We start from the raw sequence: 26241 nt of genomic DNA, 5'->3' as shown, positions 1-26241 counted from the left end.
ATAACATTATCTAAAAGAGTTGCAGACGTGCAACCCACACAGGTAGGTTTGGTAATAGTAGGACAAAATCCACTGGCATATAAGTTTAAAAAGTCAGCAGATTTAGTCAGCAAGATCAATATTATAATCACCCATAATGTACGCACTATGTCGTTCATTCGGGAGTTGGGTTAAAATTTTGTTTACGTGTGTCAGAAAAATATGCAGTGAACTTTTTGGAGGCCAGCTATAAATTACGCCTATGGTATAATTTTTCATTGCTGATGTTATGTCAACCTCTATGAACATTGACAGAATCATTGAAAATGCTTATATGGTTTCTGAGTTTGAAATTTAAATCGTTGTTAACAAATAAACAAACACCGCCACCTCTCCTTTCAGGACGATGCCTTTCAACAAGCGTATAGTTATTGATATGGATTAGGGGGGATATATCTGCAGTAAGCCAGGTTTCGGTACATCCAATGACAGAGAAATCCTCCTTCAATAGAGACGTAAATGTAGTTATGTTGTCTAAGTTTTTGTTAAGGCTTCGACTATTATGGTGGAATAAAGACAATATGTGTTCGCTAGACATCTTGTTGTATGAAACAATATCGTAGTAATTGCATGCGATAGCTTCCTCCCCTGTTTCAAGGTATTTTGCAGCTTGCATCGCTATAAATAAATAAATGTATAACATGAACGCCATCATCTTTGCATAGGTTCTGCTGAAGAATCCTTTGTTCTGACATTTCTCGCTCTGCTGAGATTAGGAATAAATGTTTTCTTCTTTAGTCTGATAGTTTGAAAGCCGTCTTCGTCTAGGGATATTTGCCTTTTGTGGGGTTGGATGTTTCCCCTTTGTGTGCTTGCCCCCTCCATCCGCTGAGATCCAGTCTCCGGTTGTGTTCTCCGTTGTTCTACTACTTTTTGTGTTGGCAATGTCGTCTTTTGTTCAGTTCGCTGTTGTTGTTGGGTTTTCTTTGACTCCTGGTTAGGATTACTCGGGTGTCTGTAGTTCACGTTATTGTTCTTCTTTGCTGTTGAATCTGTGTTTTGTTCGGATTTCTGTGCCCTAACCTCGTTAGCTTCTTGAATAGCGTGATCGTCCTGTTCAACTGACCCAGTGACTAATCCCTCAGACTGATATTGTGTTTCGTTTTCATGTGTATGTAGGTTCGAGCCAGCGTCTGTGTTGTCATGGCGATACTCTTCAAACGTCTCAGGACAATTAAAGCTTTATGTCCAAGTTCTTGGCATTTAAAGCATCTGACCTTTGGGCAATTAGCTTCCCGGTGCCCTTGGACATCGCAAACTTTACATTTGTAGTTAGGACAGTTTCTCGTGATGTGATCGCTTTCCAAACACAGATTGCATACTTTAGTTTGACCATTGTGCTTTAAGTTCATATTAATCCGGTTAATTCTAATTGCGTAAGGCAAGCTCTTGTGTTCTTCAGGTAGTTCTAACTGTACATATCGTATTCCGTTCTCGATATTTGGGAATCTGGGGAAGGTCTTTCGTTTCCATTCGCCTCTTATTTTACACCCATACTCACAAAGTTTTCATGTTAGATCTTTGTCCTGTATGAATGAAGGTACTCCGAAAACACTAACAGTTAGGAATGTTCTGTTGACACCAGTAGAAACTGATTCCCATTCACAAGGAGTCCACTGTCCAAAATAAGATCAGCTTGTTCCTTTGCTTTTAATGTGATAATCAAGCATCCCAAAGATTTCACACAACTTGCAATTCCATCTCTACCAACATCATTCATGATAGCATACAAAATCTCAGTATCTTTATATGAACTGTCGGCAACTCTGATGCTACACTCCTTTAATTTCTCCACTGTCGCAGAATCCATACTAACAATCTTGCAGGCTAACGAACGTTGCAAGACGTCATTGCTGAGATCTCCAGCGGAAAAAGTATTCCAAAATTGGAATAAAATAAAATTTTCTGCTAAATATTGTCTCAATTAGTGTCTCAAATAACACAATTTGCAATGATGTAGTGAAAACCACACTCTATTTAACCTCGGAGATCATTAGAAAGTAGAAAATATAAGACCTCCTCAAGGAACAGTGTTAACAGGTTGACAGTTGCTTATCCAATAACGGTTGGTTATCCAATTTTTTGACTTCATGAGTCAGACCAACTTAAAATTGATCTCAGGGATTGGGCTTTTTGATAGGTCTATTTATATGTAGAGATATGCACTAGTTAATTGCAATTTCAGCCCTCCAAACTAGTGTAGGGATATGCATTAATTTATTTGCAATGTGACCCTTCAAACTGGTGTAGGGATATGCACTAGTTTATTTGCAATTTCAGCCTTCGAAACTCCAGGAAGTTGCGGGTAAGGAACCTGAAAAAGTTTGTGGTCAGGACCATTGACAACGTGGTTTATACATGAAATCTAAGATTTATGTATATATCCAAAAATATCAGTTATTTTTAATTAACTTTCCCTGTGTCAGTTTATCATCAAAAGCTCTATGAGGTAATAATACATGTTTCATTTGTAACTTTTCTAAGATTTTGACTGATATGATGCTTTTTTTGTAGTTTGACGTGAAGTTAGGTGTTGCAGAAAATGTACGTTTGCAGTGTATGCTGAGGGCAGCTATGGAGACCAGGTACAATCAGGTAAGTTCGTCCCTTACTTTTTAAACATCTTAGGTCCAAGCATGTGTTCTATTATGTGATATGCCTGCTACTACTAGATAGTACTAGATGGAATAATTATTTCAGTATGTGAACGAAGACGTTACAAGTATTCATATTTGCTTGCATTTCATTTTTATATTGTAGGTGATTTCTGTTGGTAGACAGCATAAGGCTAGATAGGTTGTACATATTCTGTGGTATTTGCCAGTAGCACCCTCAGTTTTATCACAAGTTTTTGTAGTATAAGATGGCCGTGTCCATGTGTTCGATAAAGGTAACTGTTGTGTACATATTGTTGTTGGCGTTGGTACATCATAGTATTCCATGGCATTGGGATTAGTTGGTCATATGTACACTTAGAGTTGTAATAAATAAGCTGTATTGATTCCCTTCAGCTATCATCTATTGACAAAGCAAATATTTTTTTAGATGGTTGTGGATTTTGGACAAATTTAAGATTTTATATCTTATTTTTTTTTATCATATGTCGGTTATAGCCATGATTTTTAGAATAGAAGGTTAATTTTTGACATGAGATGCATTGTGGGTTGCATGGCATAAGCATTTAAAAGAGCCTTCTACTCCTTAATATTAAAGGAGCCATTCACTCTTTAATATTTTCTGAGCATTAAAGGAGTGTTCCAACATTTAAAAGCTAGTTTATGATTTTATCAAGCATTGTTTAATTATTACACATTTGTTTTCCTTTTCCTCCTATTTTTTGATGTAGAGCTTGCTAGTGGGGAACAAAATACCAGCGCTTAAAGAGAAAAACTGAGTTCTGCCTTCCCTTGCCATACTATATCTCCCCCCCCCACCCACCCCTCCCCTTGGATGTCGCAACCAGACTTCTCTAACCACCCAATCCTTTACATATAAACAATGTCCAATCAAATGCCAGGTAGTGTTTATAGAGTTATAGAACAACAGTGTTTGTTTCAATTATCAAGGAGACTTCTCTGCATATGCTGGTCTTCTCTACTGCTCTCAAATGCTAGCTAATGGCTAACTTGATCAATTGTCTTGCATTCTTTTCTTGATATAGTTTTGCCTTCTTTTGTGTAATCTAAATAATTAAGTCACTCACTGTTTTATTTAAAGGCAACAATGAACTAAGGGAATTTTTTTGGATCAACAGATAACTTCTGGAGAAGAGTGGAATAACCCCAATGTTGGATGCTTCTCGGCCAAAAGATGTTTTTCTCATCAACTTCAAAGCAGTTGCTACATATTGATAGATAGTGTTCAAAGTTAAAAGTCTGCCAAAGCAATAGTAAAAATAATAATAAATCCAGACAAGGTGCTAAATGCATTTAACATGTGCACACTTCGGCAGCCGCTGCTGTGAGTTTAATTCATTTATTTGTTTTATCACCAATTGTGTACAAAGGGAAAGGAAGTCTCATAAAAAGTCATAAAAGACTTAACAAGGTAGGAGACTCCCTGGGAGAAAAGAAAAAAAAATGAACAAATAGGTGAGTATCCACCTTTATAATTACTTTCATGATTCTTAGAGCAGGTTCCTTTTTTCTTTACTTGGATTTTGATCACTTTTTTTTAAGATCTTTAGCTTGACTTGTCACATTTCGATTTGTTTTGATTAATACCTGGTTGACTTTATAAATTTGCTGACCACATAAAAGAAAAGAAAAAGAAGAAAAAAAACTACCTTAAAAGCAATGATGTCATAGATTATGTAGGATTTTAAATGTTCTTTGAATATTCAATATGTTTGCCTAGCATTACCCTTCCTGCAAGTTGTTGACCAAAGCAAATGGTTAAAAGCAAAGATGTCATAGAATATGAAGGATTTTGAATGTTTTGCTTTGAATCTTGACAGGTCTCAACTATGAAGTGTGGCCTATTGCCGATCAGTCAAGATGCCTTGATTTGTGGTGAGATCTCTATACTATGACTACACGGAGATCGTGGTCGAGGAGGAACAGAAGGATCAAATCATCAGGGCCCCTGGACCCAAAAACAAGATCCTATTCTTGCGTAACCATGTATCGTCTGCTGTGGTGGGTCCATAGAGGAGGCGTACTTCCTAGCCCTCAACTGTGTAGCAGCATGTGAGATACAGGTAAAGAATTAGCTGGACTTGGTCCAACGTGGTCGGATTGCTTGTAAAACTTAGCAGTGTGAGGCCAAATGTTTTCTGGTTATGTTACAGTTTGTTCATTCTCCTCCATTTCAGAATATTTTGGAGACCTGTGAAAGTTACAGAGCTTTCCTTTTTTAAGCTGTTTTTTAAAGAGCCGGGAATGGGGTAAGGGGGGGGGGAGGGGGTTACGGTTGAAAATGGACAAGATTAGTCAACTCGAAACACAAAGTAAATGGTATGGATTGAGTTAATCTTTGTTATGACCCTCTCCTCTGAGAAAAGTTATCTGAAATTTTCAAACTGTTTCCAAACAATATAATCAATTTGGAATTTTTATTGTCTTGGGAATGATTGTATCTCCTAGCCTACACGGAACTTGATTTTCCCATTAGCATAGTCTACTTCTGTATCAATATGTAGTCATTACACTCTCCTCAACTCTCTCCACCCCCGAAGATTCCGCTTCTGTACAAACTTTTGTTTGCTATTTCCCGAGTCAAACTAGGCTCTGAGTAACAGCAGAAAGCCACCCGCAATAGCAAAGCCTGCTCCATGAAATGAAAAGAAAATAACAGCGGTTGAAAAAGTATGTTTGACTGGAATCATTGCTAGTCTTGATGCGACTTGCCGACTCCAAATCAGATTTATGGATTTGGATTAAGGCATAGTAGGGGATGTTTGCTTTCTAACATGTATGTGCACTAATAATGTTGACATTCAGCGATAAAGTTCCCATAATATTCTTTTTGATGTCTGACCCCAAGGGCAAGGTTACCCACCTGGGAGATGTGTTTCATTATTGACCTTGGAAACCAGGGTCTTTTGCCTAATGTAAATCCTTAGAAAAGCTACCAGTTGAAACTGTGGGAAAAATTTCCCTTAGAGATCATTCATGAAAGTCATAATTGAGTTTTCTATTTGTATGTCTTGAAGGTTCAGCAACACACTTTACTACTGGGTTAGGATTTCAAGTGGTGGGGGAAGTGGGGGGTGTTGATGGGCAGGAATGGGAGTACTTGGTCCTCTCTTCTCCCTGCAGCATCAAGAGTTGGTTGTCTGGGTTTTGTCAACCTACAATTTTGTCAATCGGTGTGTGTGTGTGGTTTTTTTTGTCGAGTCTGGGTAACAAACAATGGTCGTTACAAAGGGGATTATCTGCTTTCTAATAAAGTTACCCTTACCTAACACGAATATAGTCGATAAGTATTCAAAAAGTATTCAAAGATTTCCTTAGTATTCAGAAAATTTACCATATAACACACAGTACAAAATAAGTATTCCAATACTAATACAAATAACTATAAGCCTTCGTCAGAGCCAAAATATGTAAATGAGTGAAGTATTCGAATACCTGTTAGGTATTCAAATAGGTATTCAAATAGGTATTCGAATAGGTATTCGAGTAGATTTGGAATAGCTATTTGAATACTTAGCTCATTTACATATAAGTATTTGCTAGTTTAAATAATTCGGCTCTGATGAATACTTATAGTTACTCGAATACTTATTCGCTAGCATTCAAATACTTGTATGCTAATTAGTTATTTTATGAAGGCTTAACAGGTTTCTGAATACTTATTCGAATACTTATTGAATACTTGTATGCTAATCAGTTCCAAGTAAGGAGAGTTAGGAATTTGGCCAGCTTGTTGTCCTAGTTATTGATTAAAACTCTCCAAACAAATAATGAGAATAACCAGAATTCTGAAGTCTCCTTTTTTATTCAACAACTATAAAATTACAAAACAAAACAAAACAAAAATAAAATACAGCTTCTTCAATTTCATGTATCTTGGAGCATTTGTGCACTTGTATGCAAACCGTTTGTTCATCTCTTGTGGCTGTGGCTCTGTCCACTGGTTTCTGCCACACATACTGTGAATGTACTCTTAACATAAAACAAATAGAAATAATAATGATAGGGCACAAATATACATTGGCACAATAACCACCCACCAGAAACGGAAAATATAATATATAATATTCAGTGCATAATACAGCGACGTCGCAATGCGGGGGAGAGATGGGTGGCTTTAGACCCCACTTTTTTTGCAAGCAAGCATGTTTACACATATCTTACAACATGTCACAAAGTTTATATATAACCTTACTAGCCCTACCCCCCCCCCCCTGTAATAATTATTAAAATGATGAAAAATTTAGCTCCTTGCATATAACCACATATGAAAAACAGAAATGTAATCACATTAAACCCTGCATGCCCAACACTTAAATGTTTTGCATTTTTATAATGCTATTTCAATGGTAAGTAAAATCTCTGTAGTACGGTAAGAGAAACGTCAGACTTGAACGTGAAGTTTGACTAGGTAAAACTAGGAAAATCCAAGTACTGAATGTCCAAATAATTACCAAACATAGGCATTGCCCCATGCACCCATAAGAATAAGTTTAACTGTAGTAACCCTATAAGCTTAGGCCTAAACAAGAAATATACTACACATGTAGCCTTGTCTTATTTTAATTTGATTTGATTTAATTTATTAACTGCAAATATGCTGTTTATCGTGGCACAAGACAGGAGAAAATTAGAAGTTGAACTTGGTTATTGTGCCACTGTCAGAAAGTTTCAAATGATTACACATAGAAATGAAACAGAAAAAAGGTCAACAAACCACTTATTTTGATGATTTTTCTAGAATACGGCCCCTGTTCGCTCCACTTTATCAAGCAGACTGCATTTTCAGTTGCATTTTCTTTGTCCATCACCGACTCTGTACTAACTTGTTGATCTTTCATCCAATAAATAACTCATTTTTGAGGCTTGGTCTTCTTCTGTGGGTCAACAATATTTTCCATATTCTTGGATAACTGCAGCAAGTTCTGAACATTCATTATTGGATATTTAGGCCTAGGCCTATCGCTGTGGGATAAAATTTATTTTCTTCCAAGTTTCAGCCTAATGAATAAAGTTCAGTCGGGCTGCAAGGACTGGAATAAATTTAGTCCGACTCAAAAACTGAAACATTTATTTCTGCTAACTCAAATTCAATCTGCTAATAAAAGTTGAATAGCATTCAAGAGGAATAAATATCTATTCAAAAGGGAGTATTAAGCACAGAATACTAAAACAGTAAGTCTATGAATATGATCGATGAGATTTTGGAAAGGCTTCAGTTTTCAATTCTCAGCGGTATATTCAAATACTGCCGCGACTGTGCACTTCACCTTGGCCAGAAAGCGTATTATAAATACTAATGTGATGATACTAACATCATGAAAGGAAAGCTGGGATGCTCCTGAGGGTCTTTGTAAGTTTGATGAGCTCAGCTTGCGCCCGCAGGCGTCCACAGGATTCTGTATCAAATTGTTTGGAGAAGAGGCTTATAAACACAAACTTCCGTTTTCCTGATAGTGTTACAATGCTTCTATTGTACCTCATACATATTGTACATAATGCTTTTGCCTATTTGCTATCAAGGTGCCTTGCAGAATCCAGGCATTGGTTATATCCACCATAGAGAAGTTGATATATTTTTGTTCATTAAAGAGCAAATTATCAAATAGCCAAGTTTGGTCCAGTTTTGTTGACAGACAAATTTTTTTTGTTGGATAGGAACAAATGAAGTATTATTGCCCAGACAGACAGTTGCTCAAATATTTGCCTGTTGAAGGAGAAGTGCATTTCTGTGTTTTTTCTGTAATGGCAGTATTTAGCTCTTTTGTCCCTTGACAGAGAGATGGAAGACAAAATGCTTCAATTGAGGAGGATTCAAAGGTTTCATCAAAAGGACGAAAGTTCAAACCGGATTTAAGCTAAAAACGACTCTTTAGTGGGTCTTGTATTTTTGAAGCATGAACGCCAAACAGATGGTTTCTTCGGCAAATCATGTACGATGTTGTCGTCCTCTTATATGAAATTGTTGAGTTTCATTCCTCCGATGGCATATACAAGATGACAAATATAAGAATCTCCTTAGTAGTGTTAGGACCAGCAGAGCAAAGTCAGCGACGAGAAACCACAAAGGAGGAATAAGAGAGATTAAAAGAGTCCCTCGTAAGACTTGTGTTCGATAATGTAACAACAAACTGCATTCAAACGCTTTACCGTATGCTAATTATTCGTGACAGATACATGCCGTAGGCCTGGATAATGTCATCCACCTACCGGATGAAGTCAGAGACAAGTTCGGCGAAGGGACTGCCAAGGACGCAGGTGGGGTCAGTGAGACAGGACACAAACTGAAGGTCAGTGAACTGGAGTTCGAAGCCATGATGAGACATTTGGACAATATGGTAAGATTTCAAAACGCAAAAATTCCAACTCACGTGCTGCAACGTCTGTGCAGCAGACCAACTAGCCTTATTTGCATTTAAAGATCTGGGCAGACATAGCAAGCATTTACTATGCTAATTGCCAACCGATGGCGTCGCTAGTTAACGTATGAGGTTTTTGATCATATGTGTACCAAGCTAATACGCTTTATTAAGTGAGATAATTCAGTGAGAAGTGAGTTGTAGGAAGTCAGTATGGATAAGCAGGTAGCTTTGTTCAGTCAAAGTAAACAGCTGTGACGTATCAGGATGGTTGGATACACCATTTGATTTGATTTGTGTCTTACTTGAAACTCTAATTGTTACAGCTTGATACTCTCTTAGATTCAATATATATATATATATATATATATATATATATATATAGTATTGGCAAGCTCTTGACTTAATAATCAGAATGGTTTCATATGCTATTGAACATAATACAAACTTTATCGGTTTGGGGAACTCCATGAAGCTCCCTACAAGTGATCTGTAGTACACCCCACCCATTTTGAAAATATTTTCAAGATCACCTGCATCCAAACTTGTGCAGTATTTCATGGAAATGGCATAGAAACGGAATGTTCCAATTGTGTTCTGAATGCACCAAAGACAGCGAATGTGTGAGATTTTCAAAGAGATACTTGTGGAAGACTTGATATGTAATCATTTCATAAGTAAAACAGCAAAGAAGACAAAGATGGAGGAATGTTGTGCTGCTGATGTTAGATGTAAGAGTGACTTAGATCTGCAACCAGCACAAAAATTTGATCACAGGAACTTTTTAATTTGTTATAGGGTTACATAAAAGGCAACGTGTACGGCCAGCCGTTTGTGAGACACGAACTGAAGCCCAAGAGCGACGTCGCCTGCCCAGCAGCCTCCACCAACTTCATCTACATCTACGACAACAAATTTGAGAAGAGCAGATACGAGTCATCGATCAAGATGTTGAACAGGAGGCAGGCAGAGGAGAAGACGAAATGGCTGAACACACCAAACACATACTCCAAGGTGGAGGTAGCTCAAAAGTATGCCAACTGGGGAGAGAAAGGGGAAGACGAGGGATACAAGACAAAGATACACCTGAGTAGTAGTGACATGTAATTGGTGGTAGGCACATCATCCGGACGTTTGACAGAATCACCCAACACAATCCTTAATTTTGGGCAATTTGGGGACTTTGACAATTCAAGACATCGAAGAGGCACTTGCCAAGGTGATGAAAATGTTTTGATTTTAGCACTTTCCAGAAACAAAAAAATCTAAATCTAAAATGTCCTACAGATGGAATTATCAGAAGTTAGTCATCCTTTGTTTGTTTGCTATTTATTTAGCAAATGTTTGATCTTTATAGAGGGAGAACAGGGACAGAAGGGTTGTTGGGGGGAGGGGGAAGCGGGATTGTCACCATTCTGGACAATGTGATCCGGGGCGGTGATTTGTTTCAAATATTGATGGGGTACATTTGCTTGGGTGCAGGCGCGTAGCAACTTTCATCCCCCAAATTGTTCTCGCGCTTTGTGATATTTTGTATATTACTATCTAAGCGGAGCGCCACCATCGGTTGGCACGCAGCGTACAAGAAAATTTCTGGTTTTGATAGCCCCCAGATCACCGAAAATGGCACTTCTCAGGCTTGAAAATGACCAACCAGATGAACACTTTTGCCTGAGAACCAAGTTTTTTCCACATAGTTTTTTCTTCATCCATTACCTATTTTAAGATTGACACCAGTCACACATCATGTTGGACCTCATTGCATCTCCTGTGGATCATTGCTTTTGTAGGTAATACTACGTAACGGCCAACAATACCCGTCAGCCCCACTTTTCGAGGTTTTAAAGCCCATTATTTGTTCGAATTGAATAAACAAATTCACTTCAAACATGCCCATAATGTTGCACAAAATATCATCTATGGACAACCAATATAGAAAAAAAACCTTCGACCCCTAACAGACCGGTCAAAATTGCACGAGTAGAGGGAAGTATGATGAAGAATGTTGGTCAGGGAATTTTCGAAAATTCAGACACAGTTAATTTATTGGTGAACAAATATTAACACCTCTTATAACAGCTACTATAAAACTTCGATATCATAAAAAAAAATACAAAAAAAAAATCGAGGGGGGGCGGTCTCCCCCTTCGCCCCCTGGCTACGCTCCTGCGGTTAGAAATCTTGTAGGAAACAGGCCAAATGGAAACCCAGTGATTATGCGTGATCCACAACTCTTCTCTCTGGTTACATTTTTCACAGTGGGTAGGTGACAAGGACCCCAAGAGTGGTGATGCAGTCGCTATCAACGATCCACAACATTTTGCAAGACAGGGACAAGATCATAAGGAGTACAAGAGGAAGAAGGTTTAAACTGTACGTTGATGACGTTATACACTGTTATTTCTAATTGATTGTTTTATTTTTGTTATTTGTCACCACTTTCTCCTTCCTCTCACTTCTTTCCCATTTTTTCGCCTTTCCCCTAATTCGGTCTTCCGAGGAGTGAATGATGTATCTGGTATGTTGTAGAAATAGTGGTAAAAAAGAAAGATAATGTAAAAGTGTATCAGTGGGTGTTGCCCTGGATTCGTTGAAGCGGACTCCCCACGTAGGTAGGGTTCTCCCCTTGTAGGGAGCGGACTCCCCATTTAGGGAGCCATTTCCACATGTAGGGAGGGTTCACCTAAGAAAGTTTTTTAAGTTGTGCTATTTACTACTTTTGTATTTTTATGGTAGGTTGAAGCGGATGGGTGTATATTTCCTCACGCCCCCTGTTAGTTGTGTGCTCCCAAGTCACGTGTTTTTGTCATGCTTATTAACGTTGTAAATATACACACGAGTTCGTTACACTATTCCCTCGGAGAAATGTTGTTTCTTATGTCGCTTCTAAAGCCATTAAAATCGCCGCTCTTTCAATACAACGATGGCAGATCCAACAGGTTATGGGCCCAGGCGTGATCCAGGAAGTCGATGGCAGAGACTTTCCTTCAACGGGGACGAACATGAATACGAATTGTGGGAAACGAAATTTCTCGGACATCTACGTATGATGAAACTGAAAGATACCATACTAGGTCTAGACGTACCGCCCGAAGGTGAGGCTGGCAGTGGACAGCCTAACGTAAATGATGTCGTAGGTAAGAACGAAGAATGCTATGCTGAACTGATACAGTTTTTAGATGATAAAAGCCTGTCGTTGGTAATGAGAGATGCTGCCGATGATGGAAGGAAAGCCCTAAAGATACTGAGAGAACATTACTCGAACCAGGGAAAGCCCCGTATCATTACGCTGTACACTGAGCTAACCTCTCTCAAGAAAGGACCAAACGAGAGCATTACTGATTACATAATTAGGGCAGAAAAAGCCATTACAGCCCTACATAATGCAAAAGAGACCCTAAGTGATGGGTTATTGATAGCAATGATTTTAAAAGGATTGCCAGACTCTTTCAAACCCTTTGCTATTCACATCACACAGAGCAACGATGAGATTACTTTTACCAAATTCAAAAGCAAATTGAGAAGTTTTGAGGAGACTGAGAAATTCCGAGTCGAGTCGCATGACAAATTTGACAACGTCATGAAGGCAGGAAGTACAGGTACAGTACCCACTGGAAGTAGAAGAATTAAAGGGAGACTTACATGTTATCAGTGTGGAAATGAGGGACATATTGCTAGATTGTGCCCGTATAAGCTTCAAACAAGTAACAAGTCTCAAACCAAATTGCCAAGATGGTGTAATTACCATAACAGTTCCACACACAGTGATGAAACTTGCAGAAGACATAATCGCAAGGACAAGGCAAAGCAAACAGCGGAACAGACCGAAACTAGAGAAGAAGATCACACATTCTCATTCAAGGCTGGCAACAATACAAGCAACATACGTCAAAGAGGAGGGCCAGGAACCTTAATGGTAGAGTGTGGAGCTACATCACATATAATCACAGATCTATCAAAATTTGTTTCTTTTGACAATACATTCCATCCAGAAAACCACTACATGGAGCTAGCTGATGGGACAAGAGAAAATAATGTAGCGCTAAAACGTGGAAACGCCCAAGTTACCTTGCTAAGTACAGAAGGCAAGAATGTAGAATCTATGCTGGAAGCGGCACTGTATATCCCTTCCTACCCACAGGACATGTTTTCTGTTAAAGCTGCCACCAACAATGGAGCCACAGTGACCTTCAAGCAAGGATGCAACATACTTACCCACAAAGATGGTACTACGTTCAACATTAAAGAACAAGGAAGATTGTACTACCTGAACGTTGTGGAAGAAGAAATAGTAGGTGACAGAGTTAACGCTGTATATGATGTTCATACATGGCATGAAATTTTAGGACACTGTAATTTTGAAGATATTCTTAAATTACAAGATGTAGTCAAAGGTATGAAAATTAAAGGTGAATTTGACAAGTCAACATTTGATTGTGACACATGCACTCAAGGAAAATTTGTAAACAGTAGGAGTAGAAAACTAGATGCTAAGGCCACCACACCCCTAGAGTTGGTTCACACAGACCTAGCAGGACCTATTAACCCTGTAGCTAAGGATGGGTTCAAATATGCAGCAACATTCACCGATGATTATTCAGGAGCCATATTTGTTTATTTCATTAGAAACAAGGGTGACACTGCATTAGTATTGGAAAAGTTTTTGGCAGATTGTGCACCTTATGGCAAAGTAAAATGTATCAGGTCTGACAATGGTTCAGAATTCACAGGGAATGCTTTTGAGTCAGTACTAAGGAAAATGGGCATAAGGCATGAAACCTCTTCACCGTACTCTCCCCACCAAAATGGTACCGCTGAAAGGCAGTGGAGAACTCTATTTGAAATGGGGAGGTGTCTATTGATAGACAAGGGTTTGCCCAAGTTCTTGTGGACATACGCAGTCCAAACAGCTGCCCATATTAGAAACAGATGTTTCAACAACCGCATTAAGCAAACCCCTTATCACATGTTAACAGGGAACCAACCTGATCTATCCAAAATGGGGATATTTGGATCAGAGTGTTATGCGTATAAGCACGACCCAAAGAAACTAGATTCTAGGTGTGAGAAAGGAATTTTTGTTGGGTATGACAAGAATAGTCCTGCATACCTAGTGTATCATGCAAACAGTGGAAAGGTGTCTAAAAACAGGCTGGTCAAGTTCTGTAAGAAAAGAGGTATTGAGAAACAAACCCAAACTGATGTATTGGATGATGAAGTTGAGTTGTTTCCTCAACAATACACATGTGGGGAGTCTAGTGGTGATGCTCATGTTCCTGAAAACAATAATGGAAGTAAGACAAATGTGTCTCAAAGAGAAATAACAAGAGAAAGTTTAAAGGAAAGTGGTTCAGAGGAAAACCACAGTGAAAGAAGTAAGGGTGATGTAAGTCAAGGACGTTACTACCCCAAGAGGGTGAAAAAATCTCCCAAATACTTAGATGAGTATGTATCACATGTTGAAGATGGAGATTCTATTATGACTGGTATTGATTACTGTTATAAAGTATGTGGAATTCCCCAAACGTACAAGGAAGCAGTAAATTCACCTTATATATCAACATGGAAAAATGCCATGGAAGAAGAGCTAAATTCATTAAGGGAGAATGATACATTTGAGATAACAACTTTACCTGAAGGTAAACATCCAGTAGGGGGAAAATGGGTGTATGCAATTAAAGAGGATTTTGAAGGTACAAGGAGATTTAAGGCAAGATATGTCGCCAAGGGTTACAATCAAGTGAAGGGGATAGATTACAAAGAAACATTTGCCCCGACAGCTAATATCACATCAATTAGGATTTTAATGCAACTGGTAGTGCAAAATGATCTGATTGTTCATCAGATGGATGTCAAAACTGCTTACCTGCATGCTCCTATTGCTGAAGAAATCTATTTAGAGCAACCAGAAGGCTTTGAAGTTTTATCAGACACAGGAGAAAAGTTGGTTTATAAGTTAAAGAAATCACTCTATGGGTTGAAACAGTCGGGTAGAAATTGGAATAAAGTATTACATGAGTACCTTGTTGAAAATGATTTTGTTCAAAATTCATCAGATCATTGTGTCTACAAGAAGCAGATTAAAAATGACATGATCATAGTCATTATTTGGGTTGATGATCTGATTATGGCAGCTAGTGACACACACTTGCTAAATCAGTTCAAGGAAGTTATGCAGAAGAAATTTAGAATGAAAGATTTGGGTAAGATATCATATTTCCTTGGAATCCATTTTGAGCAAAAAGAGGGAGAAATCAAGATGAGCCAGGACAAATATATCAGCAAAATGCTAGAAAGATTTGGAATGGTAAACTGTAAGCCCAGATCCACTCCATGTGAACAGAAATTGGAATATAACAGTAGTGAAGCTGTTGATCCAAAGAATTACCGTGAAATAGTTGGTAGTTTGATTTATGCCATGACATGCACTAGACCAGACCTAAGTTGGGTGGTAAGTAGATTGTCACAGCATTTGTCAGAACCTAAAGCAGAGAACATGAATACTGCCAAACATGTTCTTAGGTATCTAAAAGGTACAATTGATCACAAATTATGCTTCAAGAAATCAAGTCAACCCTTAAGGTTACTTGCTTACAGTGATTCAGATTGGGCATCTTCAGTGGAGGACAGAAGAAGTACAACTGGTTATTGTTTTAGTTTGACTGGGGATGGTCCACTCGTTTCATGGAAATCTAAGAAGCAACCCACAGTTGCATTATCCACTTGTGAGGCTGAATACATGGCATTGGCAGCTACAACACAAGAAAGTTTATACTTAACTCAGTTGTTGAATGGTATGGACAAGAAAATTTATCACTGTACTAATATTCTTGAAGATAACCAAGGTGCTATTTCATTGAGTAAAGATCCTGTTCACCGACAAAGATCAAAACACATTGATGTTAAGTACCATTTTATTCGTACAATGGTCAATGAGGGTAAGGTTAACATTACATATTGCCCAACAGAGGATATGGTTGCAGATATTTTTACAAAACCAGCAACAAAATCAAAGATCAACAAGTTCAAGCGATTCCTGTTTGGTAACTGATGTACTGTATTTAACATTTGAACACTCTGAACACAAGAAGTTACAATATGCATATTGCTTTAAGGTAATTTTCATACAAGATGTTTATTATTATGAGAGCAAGTGGGGGTGTTAGTTGTGTGCTCCCAAGTCACGTGTTTTTGTCATGCTTATTAACGTTGTAAATATACACACGAGTTTGTTACACCATTCCCTCGGAGAAATGTTGTTTCTTATGTCGCTTCTAAAGCCATTAAAATCGCCGCTCTTTCAATACAACGATGGCAGATCCAACACCCCCTACCCCCTTCCCACCCAGGATCATTTTACACACAGCAGACCCTTAGCAAGGCTCAAAAATTTGCTGTGAGAACTTTAAACATTCTTAAATCTCTCCTCCTTAGTATCACTATTCAATGTCCTCTTAGTGTTATGTTATGTGTCTTTTTAGTGCTATGTTATGTGTTCTGTCATTCTGACATCTTTGATAGATGTCCCAAAGAGTGTCTGCCGGTGAAGTTTCCGTAACCATATTACCCAGAAATGAAAAATTGATGAGGTCACACCTGCATCCAACAGAACGAGGCATTTAGCACTCATGCCACATGCTCCTTGCAGCTGGTGCCAGGACTGCGGTGGCAAAAGGCATGAATTTTTAATGCCTCATCCTTAATGGCAGAGAGACTATGAATAGAAGTGTTATAATATTACCAACGAGGATGTTTACTCTTTGAATTTCAGATTAGGCAAGAGCGTTTTGGGAATTAGACGCACCCTGGACCCATCTCTGAAGTTCTGGCAGGTATAACTAATGGAGATGCTTGCAGAACACAGGTGCATTGGAATTTTCCTTGTCTCTGGCCCCCTCTACCTTCCATTTTTCTCCCCACCCCCTTTGCATTTATCTATTAAGTCCACATTCTTAAAGGATATCTCTTGTTTTAGATTATGAAGAGCAGAGCCACCCACCTATTTCTGTTTATAGATTGTTTATGATTTGCATACTAGTATAAAGTATACCGACTAAGTTCTGTAGTATGTCAGCTGATAAGGCTTTTTGTTTCATGGACAAGACCGTAATAAGTTGGTGTAGGGTTACACAGCAGTTGTACGGGTATGCTACTGTAGACAAGGACAGAATAAAGCGCCCTCGCTACCTGTTGTGTTCTAACACGTCTCATACCAGCACAACAGTGTCCTGTTTCATTTAAGCTTTTACACTGGTTCGAGAGTAAACCACCTGTATCAGCCCGATGACCCTCTAGTAATATTGTAAACATTGATCAAGATCTAATAATATGGTAAAGTTTGATCCAGTTTTGTACCAGTTAACTTAAGAATAGAAAGTCTTTTTTTTCTGTCTGTAGTTAGGTAATACAGTAGCTTGGCTGGCCTATCCCCCAATCCCAACAATTATTTTTATGTTATTTGATTAAGCATTATCTTGACCGCACCTACAAATGGGCTGCCAAAAACTTAAGTATCGTTGCTTAGAAAAATTGTAAAAATCTTCATCATTAATCCAAAACAAGCACTAAGTAATAGAAAGAGAGAAAATAAAAGGGAGGGGGGGGGCAATTTTGTTTTATCAATGTGCCTGGTGTGACAGTCGTTAGGATACGATTCATGTGTACTTATTAAAGTGCGGTGAAAATGACGGATGGTCTCGACATTCCTTCCGTTAGGTTCTATGTAAGTAATATCAGTGAATGTACCACAAGAAAGTACATGAGCTACGGGGAAAAGTTGAGATATTAGCCACTCCCCCTCCTCCCCCCACCCCACTCCACCCAGTAAAATGTGTGGGTAAATTGACACTGAAGCTAGTACTTGGACATGCCACTGGAGTTGCACTTCATGTTAAAATCAATAGGTTGAACAAACTTCCATTGATAAGATCGAACTAATTGATCAATCTCAACTTACTAAAGCCAGCTTACTTGGAAACAAATATCTTTCAGTTATGGCTTGTTTTGACATTCTTCATTAATGATTACACAAAGTGATTGGTTTAAGTGTAGAAATCATGTAACCTTTTATGTGAGTCATAAATCAATGCTTTGCTTTACTTTTGTTGGTGAACTCGGTTTGATCAGTGCTGTTCTACCCAACCTCTACCCCCCACCTATCCCCACCCCCTCAATTGCAGTTGTTTTCGGATTGGTTTGACTAGACACACATGTTTGAAAGACTTGCCTGCAGCTTTTGTTTACTTTTCAATTGAGTGTTTTGTTTTGAAATTATTTTTGAAGTGATATTGTTTTCGTAAGCTTCACTTTCACCCTTGTTTTGCATGAAAAAATGTTTTTATTGTAATGTGTGTATCTTTGCTGAACATCAGAAAGAAAAAAAATAAAAGAAGATAATTTCATAATGAAACTATAGTTTAGAGAATTAATACCCAGGAGATTCTCAAAGAATATTATTTTAGATTTGCCAGATTTTCTGAAAACATCGGTTCTGATCCTGCCAGACTCTATGTTTATTGTTCAGTTAAAGTAGCATTCAGCTTGGGAAATCTCAGTAAAAAACCAAACCATGTATTCCATATCAAATACGACCATAATTGATGTTCAAATGATAGAAATTACACAAAGAGGAAGTTTAACCTCCGACTATGTCCATATTAGCTGTTAGCGTTAGTCTTTACCATGTTTTTACTGTTTCTAGCTTTAGTGTTTGGCTAACAAACAGTTTTAAACAAAAAAAATGGGGAAAAAAGTGCTCCTTTAATCTAAATTGCCTGCATGGAATATAGCTCCACTTTTAGTCAAATTACAGTAGTGCATGTCACCTTTAAACCCTGTCTTTCTTCAATCTCCTTAAACTAGATCCCCCAAAATTGCTTGACTTTCTCTCCAAACTGGGATGTTGCCTCGACCAAAAAGAGGGGAGAAAGGAGAAACTGTTTTCTTTCTTAATTCAGCCATCTTTTTGGGCATTTGCTACAATGATGTGATTTTGCTGTGACGTTGTCACAACTTGTCACAACGTGTCACAAGTCTGTATTTACTCTGTCGTTGTCGTTGATGTTGTTGCAAGTTTTGGTTTTCCTTCCCCACTCGGTCGACCAGGATGCGCCACTGTCGGATTCTCGTGACGGTATGTAACCAGGCCAACAGGAATAGGAAATAAATTTAATAACAAAACAAGAACAATAGCGCATCTTGGGAATAAAAGCAACCGAAATATCATCATTTTGTCACGGTGGATTTATATTGCAGACTTGAGGTTTCCGTATCTATGAGGACATTATTAGAACAAACATCAGTAGCAACTGAAGTTCTCTCTCACCCTGTTTACTTAATCCATTTTCATTTTTCTTGGTGGTGAAGGGTGATGGGTATGGGGAAGTGGGGGGGTTAAATGCCACCCTGAATATTTAAAATATGCAAAATTCTTAAAACCACAGAAAGATCAAATGTAAGAGAGGATTAAGATGTCTTACTTTACTTTTCATATAGCAGAAGGGACAGAGTGGTCAGGCTAATTAGCCATGTGAAGTTGCACCTCTTTGGGCGTGGGTTGGAGGGGGAGAAATACACCAAGGATTTCGTACAGAAATATTGCATAATATTGCCTTCACCTGGTGGTAATTAGAATTGAATGAAAAGTGTAGTACGTTAAATGCTACTTCACAAAATTGATTGATCTTTTAGCTTTCAATTCAGGCTTCATCTCTGAAATGCTCTCTCAACCGATTCTCCATTCAGTGATAAAAGGACATCTGGATTCAACTTTAAGTCTCTGCTTGTTTGTTTGTTTCTGTCCTCTCTAAATATGAAAGTCTCAATATCTGTCCCATCCATGTTTTGCCATGCCAAGCATCATATATTTACGGACTAATTGCACCCATTTCGACGGTGCTGAATTAAAACTCATTAAAGTGTTTTTAGGGAACTATCCAGTAGCTACTTGACCCGACTGTCAACTTATTTTCTATGGTTTCAATTTTTTCTTGGGTACTTTGAGTTTTTCATATGACGTAAACACAAACAAAAATGTTGGTCATGAATAGCACACAGCTCCTCTGTTTTTACTTACATTTCAAAACTGAGTAAATTGGTTGGTTTTATAACTTGCCTCGTAGTTGTGTTCTGATGAATATCCTTCATTGTTTGTACCTACTTTCATGTGATATTTAGGTATAAAGCCACATTATGCCTTCCATAATAAACACGAACAAACTGTTCCCTAACCCTATTTTGGTACCATTGTGTAGTTAATAAGCAGACAATCTTGTAGGTGCATTGTTTGCCAAATATTTTGGCCGAATCTCAGAGAACGAGCGAGAATAGAAACCTCCAAAACATTATTATTCAGACCGTCCAGATGGAATGCATAGTGAGACTTTAACATCAAAGGACAAGATGTACAGTGACCTTTGAGTTAATGTTATATATTCTTTGATGGTATGATATTCCTTTTATTACCCTTATATTTCTTATATCATGGTGAAGCGTGTAAAACCTACCTTTATAATCCCCACCGGTTTCATACACAGTGTATCAAAGACTGGAACAGTATGAACTATCTTTTTAACTGTTTCCATTCATTTAGAAGATAGTACAGTATTCAAATGGTGGCCTTTACTGTAGAGTTGTTTACTCTGTTGTTCACTCTGATAGTTGAGTATAATTAAGTTACATAATATATGCTGCAAGACACTTGGGGCGACATTTTATGAAGGAAGTACGTTCCTTTGTAGCTACTTGTTCTGTTTGCTATATGATCTAACTGTTAACAATGAATTATTTGACAACCTGTAGGCTTTATTTTCACACTCAAATGAGTACTTATTAATGATTACCCACATTGTTGATTATTATAGATGTGATTGAACACACAATATCACAACCTAATTAAAAGGCTTGTATAAGTATACATCTCTCTCCAGAGGCTCCAGTTCACTGTACTTTCATCAAGGGATGTCATTTTCTTATCATGTTTTCAGTTTTAGTACTTTTATCTTTTATGTTACTGTTCAATTATCATTCAATTATGGTGTGTATGTATGCTGTTGATAAATAAAAAGGATTCCAGCTTCCACGGAGTGGTAAAATAAATGGCTCTCCTTTGAGTTTCTTATAAAGCTAAGATTTATATCAGAGCTGTAACATTATGTAAATGTGGTTTTCTGTTTCTTAATCTTGGCGTCCAATTGCACTACACATCCAACAAGTGCAGATACCCCCTCCCCCCACTCCAAAGGTAAGAATGGGGTTACACGGCCCTTGTAATAATAATAATGAGCAGTTATTTTTACAAAGCTTAACCAAACACAAATGTGGGAGAAGCCTGCACAGGCGTATGGATCACAACGTACACTACGGGTGGCTTCCAATTCAACATTTTATATAAAATTTAGAAACTCATTTCAGATGGGAAAACTGTAGACTGCTCTTGGATGATAAACCCACCTTACATAGAACCTCCTGATTGCCAAACCTCATTGCTTCAAATGCCATTGCCTTTATCCACTCCATCACAGCACCAGTGGTCCATCCTAGATGAAACCTGGCATAGGGAGGGGGGGGGGCACCTAAGATACAGTTACAGCAACTGAAGTAGATATAACTATTGATTCTATTAAAATTTAGCAACCCTCTACTTTACCCAACCTCTACTTCAAGACATGCATAAGGAACAGATGCTCTAGAACTCTGCACAAAAAGGTAAGACTGTACTTTAAGAACAAAACCTCTACATGGATCACAGAAACAGTGAATTTCATTTAATACCTTCATTTATATTGGAGAATGGGTTAAAAATTCAGACAATTTATCTAAAAAATCTCAAATGTGACATTTTATCACAAAATTCTAGCAGTTTTTGCCAAAATTTGTTGTATCTGAAAATGTTCATGCAGCTAGCTAAACAATTTTTGGCTGACATTTTTATGTCAAGATTCGCTCCAAGAGTCCCCCTCAAAAAGTGTAAATTATTATCTTTAGAATGTCTGTCCCATGGATACGCCATACCTACACCCTCGCCCCCCCCCCCCCCCGGGTTGATCATAACAGTAGGCCTACTGTCCCGCCTAGGCCTAATGCCAGACCAACCCATTCGGGTAATGATATATTGGTCATTGAAACAACTTTTCTGACGAGATTCGCAGCGAACTCAATAAATTATCTTGACCAACATGTTTAATGACCTTAGGCCTATCTTATGAGACCATTTGAATTGTTTCGTTGTAAATATAATGATTTCAAATGGATATGCATCTAGCATGTCATTGCTAGTTTATTTTTTTTTTCAATTAATACGTTGATATATTATGCAGTGTTTGTCCCACATGGCTTGCCATAGACGCATACGGTCGTGGTCAAAGGTTAAGCAACGGAGCGCGAATTATGATCTGTATGTAAAGCTCACGAAAGGTTACGCGAGCAGTGCAGTTCGCTTCCTGGCAGCCGTTGGCTAATAATGCATACGATGATCACACAGTCACAGTCCCGATGCAAGGGGACTGGGGCTGGGACTGGGGCATCAGTCGTTTGGTAGTTTGGTTTTCGTGCCCAGGTTCTTTCCTGGGTGACTTTTTCTTAAAAAGTATGCATACGTAATTGTAATTTGCAGCCTATTCTGTATGGGGGGTAACTGCCAAAGAATGTGAATGGCAGATATATTCGCCAGCTCGAAGGTTGTGTATTAGTTTTGTGGAGCAAGCAAGTACTTCACATTGTTTGAGTCATCGAGCGTGAGAAATTACGCTAGCCTATCATATAATAGTATCGCTTAGGCCTAACGATAGGCTAGCTCACGTAGGCACTGGCGTCTATACTACTAGTTGGAATGCTAATCTAGGCCTAATATGATAGGCCGTGACTATTCTTACGACGAGTCGTAACAATTATTTATAAACTATTCTTACGACAAAGGCAAATTCAAGCGCAGTAAAGTAAATTAAGCAACTGCGCATGTAGTAGGGGTAACCCTAAACATGAATATGATATTCACTAGCCTAGACAATTAACGTAAGTAAAGTAAGTCACTTTATATCTTCCGACAAAATACTAGACCTAGCTGGTAGGGCCTAATTACTTTCTGGTTAAGGCTAGTACAGTTAGGTTAGGCCTAACTTAATTTGCCTAGGCCTAAATGTCTTTAAATTCCTACCATAGCCTAGGCTATGCCATCTAGCACTTAACACTAACAGTAACACATCCTCAAGAAACTAACTCGCAGCCGGACAAATTAGCCTAGGATGAAAGCTCTCTCTCTTTCCTTTTTTTTCCATCATGACAGGCAAGGTCGTTGGTTTCTTCTCCAACCCTCCAGAATAAAAACAATAGTTTCCTCCCTGGAATTATTTTTAGGGGTTGAAACCAATGTTTTCAGGGGAGGAAAGAAAGACGGCTTGGCTGTGGAAATAATTTAAGTAGTGAAGCAACTGTACGTAGTAAATGTGTCTTGTGATTTAGGAGAGTTTGGTGAAAGAAATGAACATATTTCAAAGAGACACTTGTACAGTACTTGTAGTAATTGAAGAAACTGGTAAATAGGAAAACAAGGAGAGGAACCAAGGAGGGCATACCTACTGTATAGGCTAAATTGTCTATGTTATTTCATTCCCACAATGAATGCCATACAAGCAAACAACCCATTACCACTATGAATTCCACACATGTAAATTACCCCATGTTCGCATACAATCCTATGCAAACAATCCGGCCTATTCACAAACATTTTTTATCTTCCAATCACTGAACAGTTACACAAGGAAGATACCTGGTCACATTTTCTATTTTCATACTATCACAACTTTCTTTAGCTTGCTCTACAAGAATATGCAGTCAGAGCCTACAGAACAACAGTCTCCTCCCTTGAAAATAGTATGTTAGTTTCCTTAACCATGTTATTTTTCACCCTTAACTTTACCTTTCTCCCTTTAAATCTGTTCTTACAGTTATTCCACTCACAACGTTTATTCTTTCCACATAGCCTAGCCAATATGCCTCCCATGAAAAACCTTAGTTAACTCCCCTGGAAATGTTAGTTTCCAGTAAAAACGTACTTGACTCCCGTATGATGTAGGGGAGGTAAGTTACTCAACTTTTAAGTGGGAGGAAAATAACGCTGTTAGGGGAGGGAACAAATGGCCCCAGGCTAGGCCTACCACCAAATGAAAATGGGAAACATAGGCTAGCCTACCAAAGCAAAGGCTAGATAGAGATGAGGACGAACTAGCCTATCCTAGGCTTCTTATACAAGCAACGGTACTTTGTAAAAAGAAATTCTCAAGCAATAAGCCTAGCTCTGTGGTCTAATTGATGTTAGTGATGGACAAGTATGGAGAAAACTCTCCATGAAAGCTGATGTTACCTAGCATAGGCAACTAAATTGATATACATGTATGTATTAATTTGATCAACTAGCATAATTTTGACCTGAAACTAGGCTTAACAGTATTGGTCCAACTCTCGGCATATCTTTATCAGATCATAGTCTTCTTTTGATGCCTAAGGCATGATCTTATGGTCTGCAGAACTGTCTCACTGAAACTTTGATTATTATTAAACCGAATTCAAACTTTGCCAAGTCAACCTCTCATTGTTGAGTAATTGTCTGCAATTTGGTTTTTAATTTGAAAACATTGAAAGTTGTGAGGAACACAACTCATGGTAAACACATATTAAGAGTATTGAGAGATAAGTACAAGATATAGTATCTCTGTCCTTGTTGATATAGAATATTATTACACAGGTGAAGTCATGGAAGCACATGAGGGTTTACCATGAATATACTAATATGTTGTTGGTACTTGTGTATTGGCTGAAAAGCCAGTTTTCATCTTTGCTAAGTGTACATGTTGTAGCTTAAGTGTCGGTCCTTATTTCACTTGTCAAGTTTCTTGTTTCAAGAATGATGTGTATTTCAGACATTTTTTCAATTTTCCAGCTCCTCATGAATGTGCTTGCTAAGTTTGTTTAAACTAGTACATGCTCTCCAAATTGTTTGGCTGATGAAATGTTCTCAAATTGTGTTGAATTAATTCCTTTCAATCAGCTTGACCATTATAGTGAACAATATACATCAAAGGAAGTTTTGGCATTTTACGTAGTACTCCATAGGTTTGATAGCAATGTCTAGTAAGGTTCATTAAAGAGTCATATTGCAAGTATTAAAAATAAACAGGCACTTAGTAACAAAAAGAGGTACAGTTTATTCATGTTTGTAAACATTCATCAAAAAGGTATCTGCATACGCAAACTGGAAGATGATCTGATGTAAGACTACTTTAAAAAAAATACTAAAATTTATTTCACACCAAAGGTATATATATACTGTACATATTGCTTTAATACTTGTCTTTACAGCATTGCATTGGCCACACTGATTCACAAGGAGACTCCATGAACTGTGACTAGATCCTGCTGGAGGTCTGAGACATTGAAGATTCTGTAATGCTTCCGTTTGGGTATGCAGTTTACTATAGTAACACAGAAATATTTAAGCTCTGGTATTTGTTTTGTTTATTTCTGCCATTAAACCACAATCATATACATTTGTTTCAATGAGGCAGCAGTCAGGGTTGTTTAGGTAGTCAGGGGGAGGGAGGGGAGGAAGGGAGGGAGTGTGTAAAAATGAGTCTAGTGGCAATGTCTATCTGCTTTCCAATATATGAAATCTTCATATCTTTTACAATACTGTCTCAGGTGAAAGAAGAAGATGAAGAAAATTGAAGGAAAATTGTGAGTCTTGGATGTCTGTAATGAAGCTGGATCAGGTTTAGAACAAGTGGTAGAAAGATCATTAACTCCACCAAATACGAGAAGATCCTTCAAGCCTGTCCTCTACAGAGAGCTCTGGAAGTGTTATCTGGAGGTGATTTAACAGAAATTGGAGAAAAAGTAACATTCAACTTAGGAAAACATCAGTGTGAGCCAGTATCATGAACATCAGTCTTGTCCTCTCAACAGTTGATTGTTGTCAAGATGATTTCTAAATGTAGGAGACACGGTGCCTTAGCCTGTTGGAACCAGTCGGTATTTGGTGTGGTCTGTTTTTGTGCTAACGGTACGAGACACAGTGCCTTAGCCTATTGAAAAAGGTAATTGGTGTGGTGTGTTTTTGTGCTAATTGTATGAGACACGGTGCCTTAGCCTGTTGGAACCAGTTGGTATTTGGTGTGGTCAGTTTTTGTGCTAAATGTACGAGACACGGTGCCTTA

The 26241-nt window shown here is 38.1% G+C and overlaps 1 protein-coding gene across 19 annotated transcripts in view; it reads left to right on the top strand.

The window, feature by feature from the left end:
* The window catches only part of LOC139963602 (gamma-adducin-like), a 294340-nt gene that overhangs the window by 256050 nt on the left and 12049 nt on the right, over positions 1-26241 (top strand). For 18 of the 19 annotated variants that reach the window (XR_011791627.1, XR_011791625.1, XR_011791630.1 and 15 more), the window contains 9 exons: positions 2554-2634; positions 3794-4130; positions 4496-4738; positions 8849-9013; positions 9833-10253; positions 11294-11407; positions 16806-16898; positions 25388-25488; positions 25727-25921. Coding sequence is in view for 2 of the 19 variants with exons in the window: in XM_071964537.1 (XP_071820638.1) it covers positions 8990-9013; positions 9833-10141 (333 nt within the window). In the remaining 17 variants the exon portion in view is untranslated. The remainder of the gene's footprint in view (positions 1-2553; positions 2635-3793; positions 4131-4495; positions 4739-8848; positions 9014-9832; positions 10254-11293; positions 11408-16805; positions 16899-25387; positions 25489-25726; positions 25922-26241) is intronic. The other variant, XM_071964538.1, reaches the window with a different exon arrangement.

The sequence above is a fragment of the Apostichopus japonicus genome, chromosome 22 (assembly GCF_037975245.1).
Source record: "Apostichopus japonicus isolate 1M-3 chromosome 22, ASM3797524v1, whole genome shotgun sequence".
Classification (NCBI taxonomy): Eukaryota; Metazoa; Echinodermata; class Holothuroidea; order Aspidochirotida; family Stichopodidae; genus Apostichopus; species Apostichopus japonicus.
This window is presented reverse-complemented; position numbering and strand designations above follow the sequence as displayed.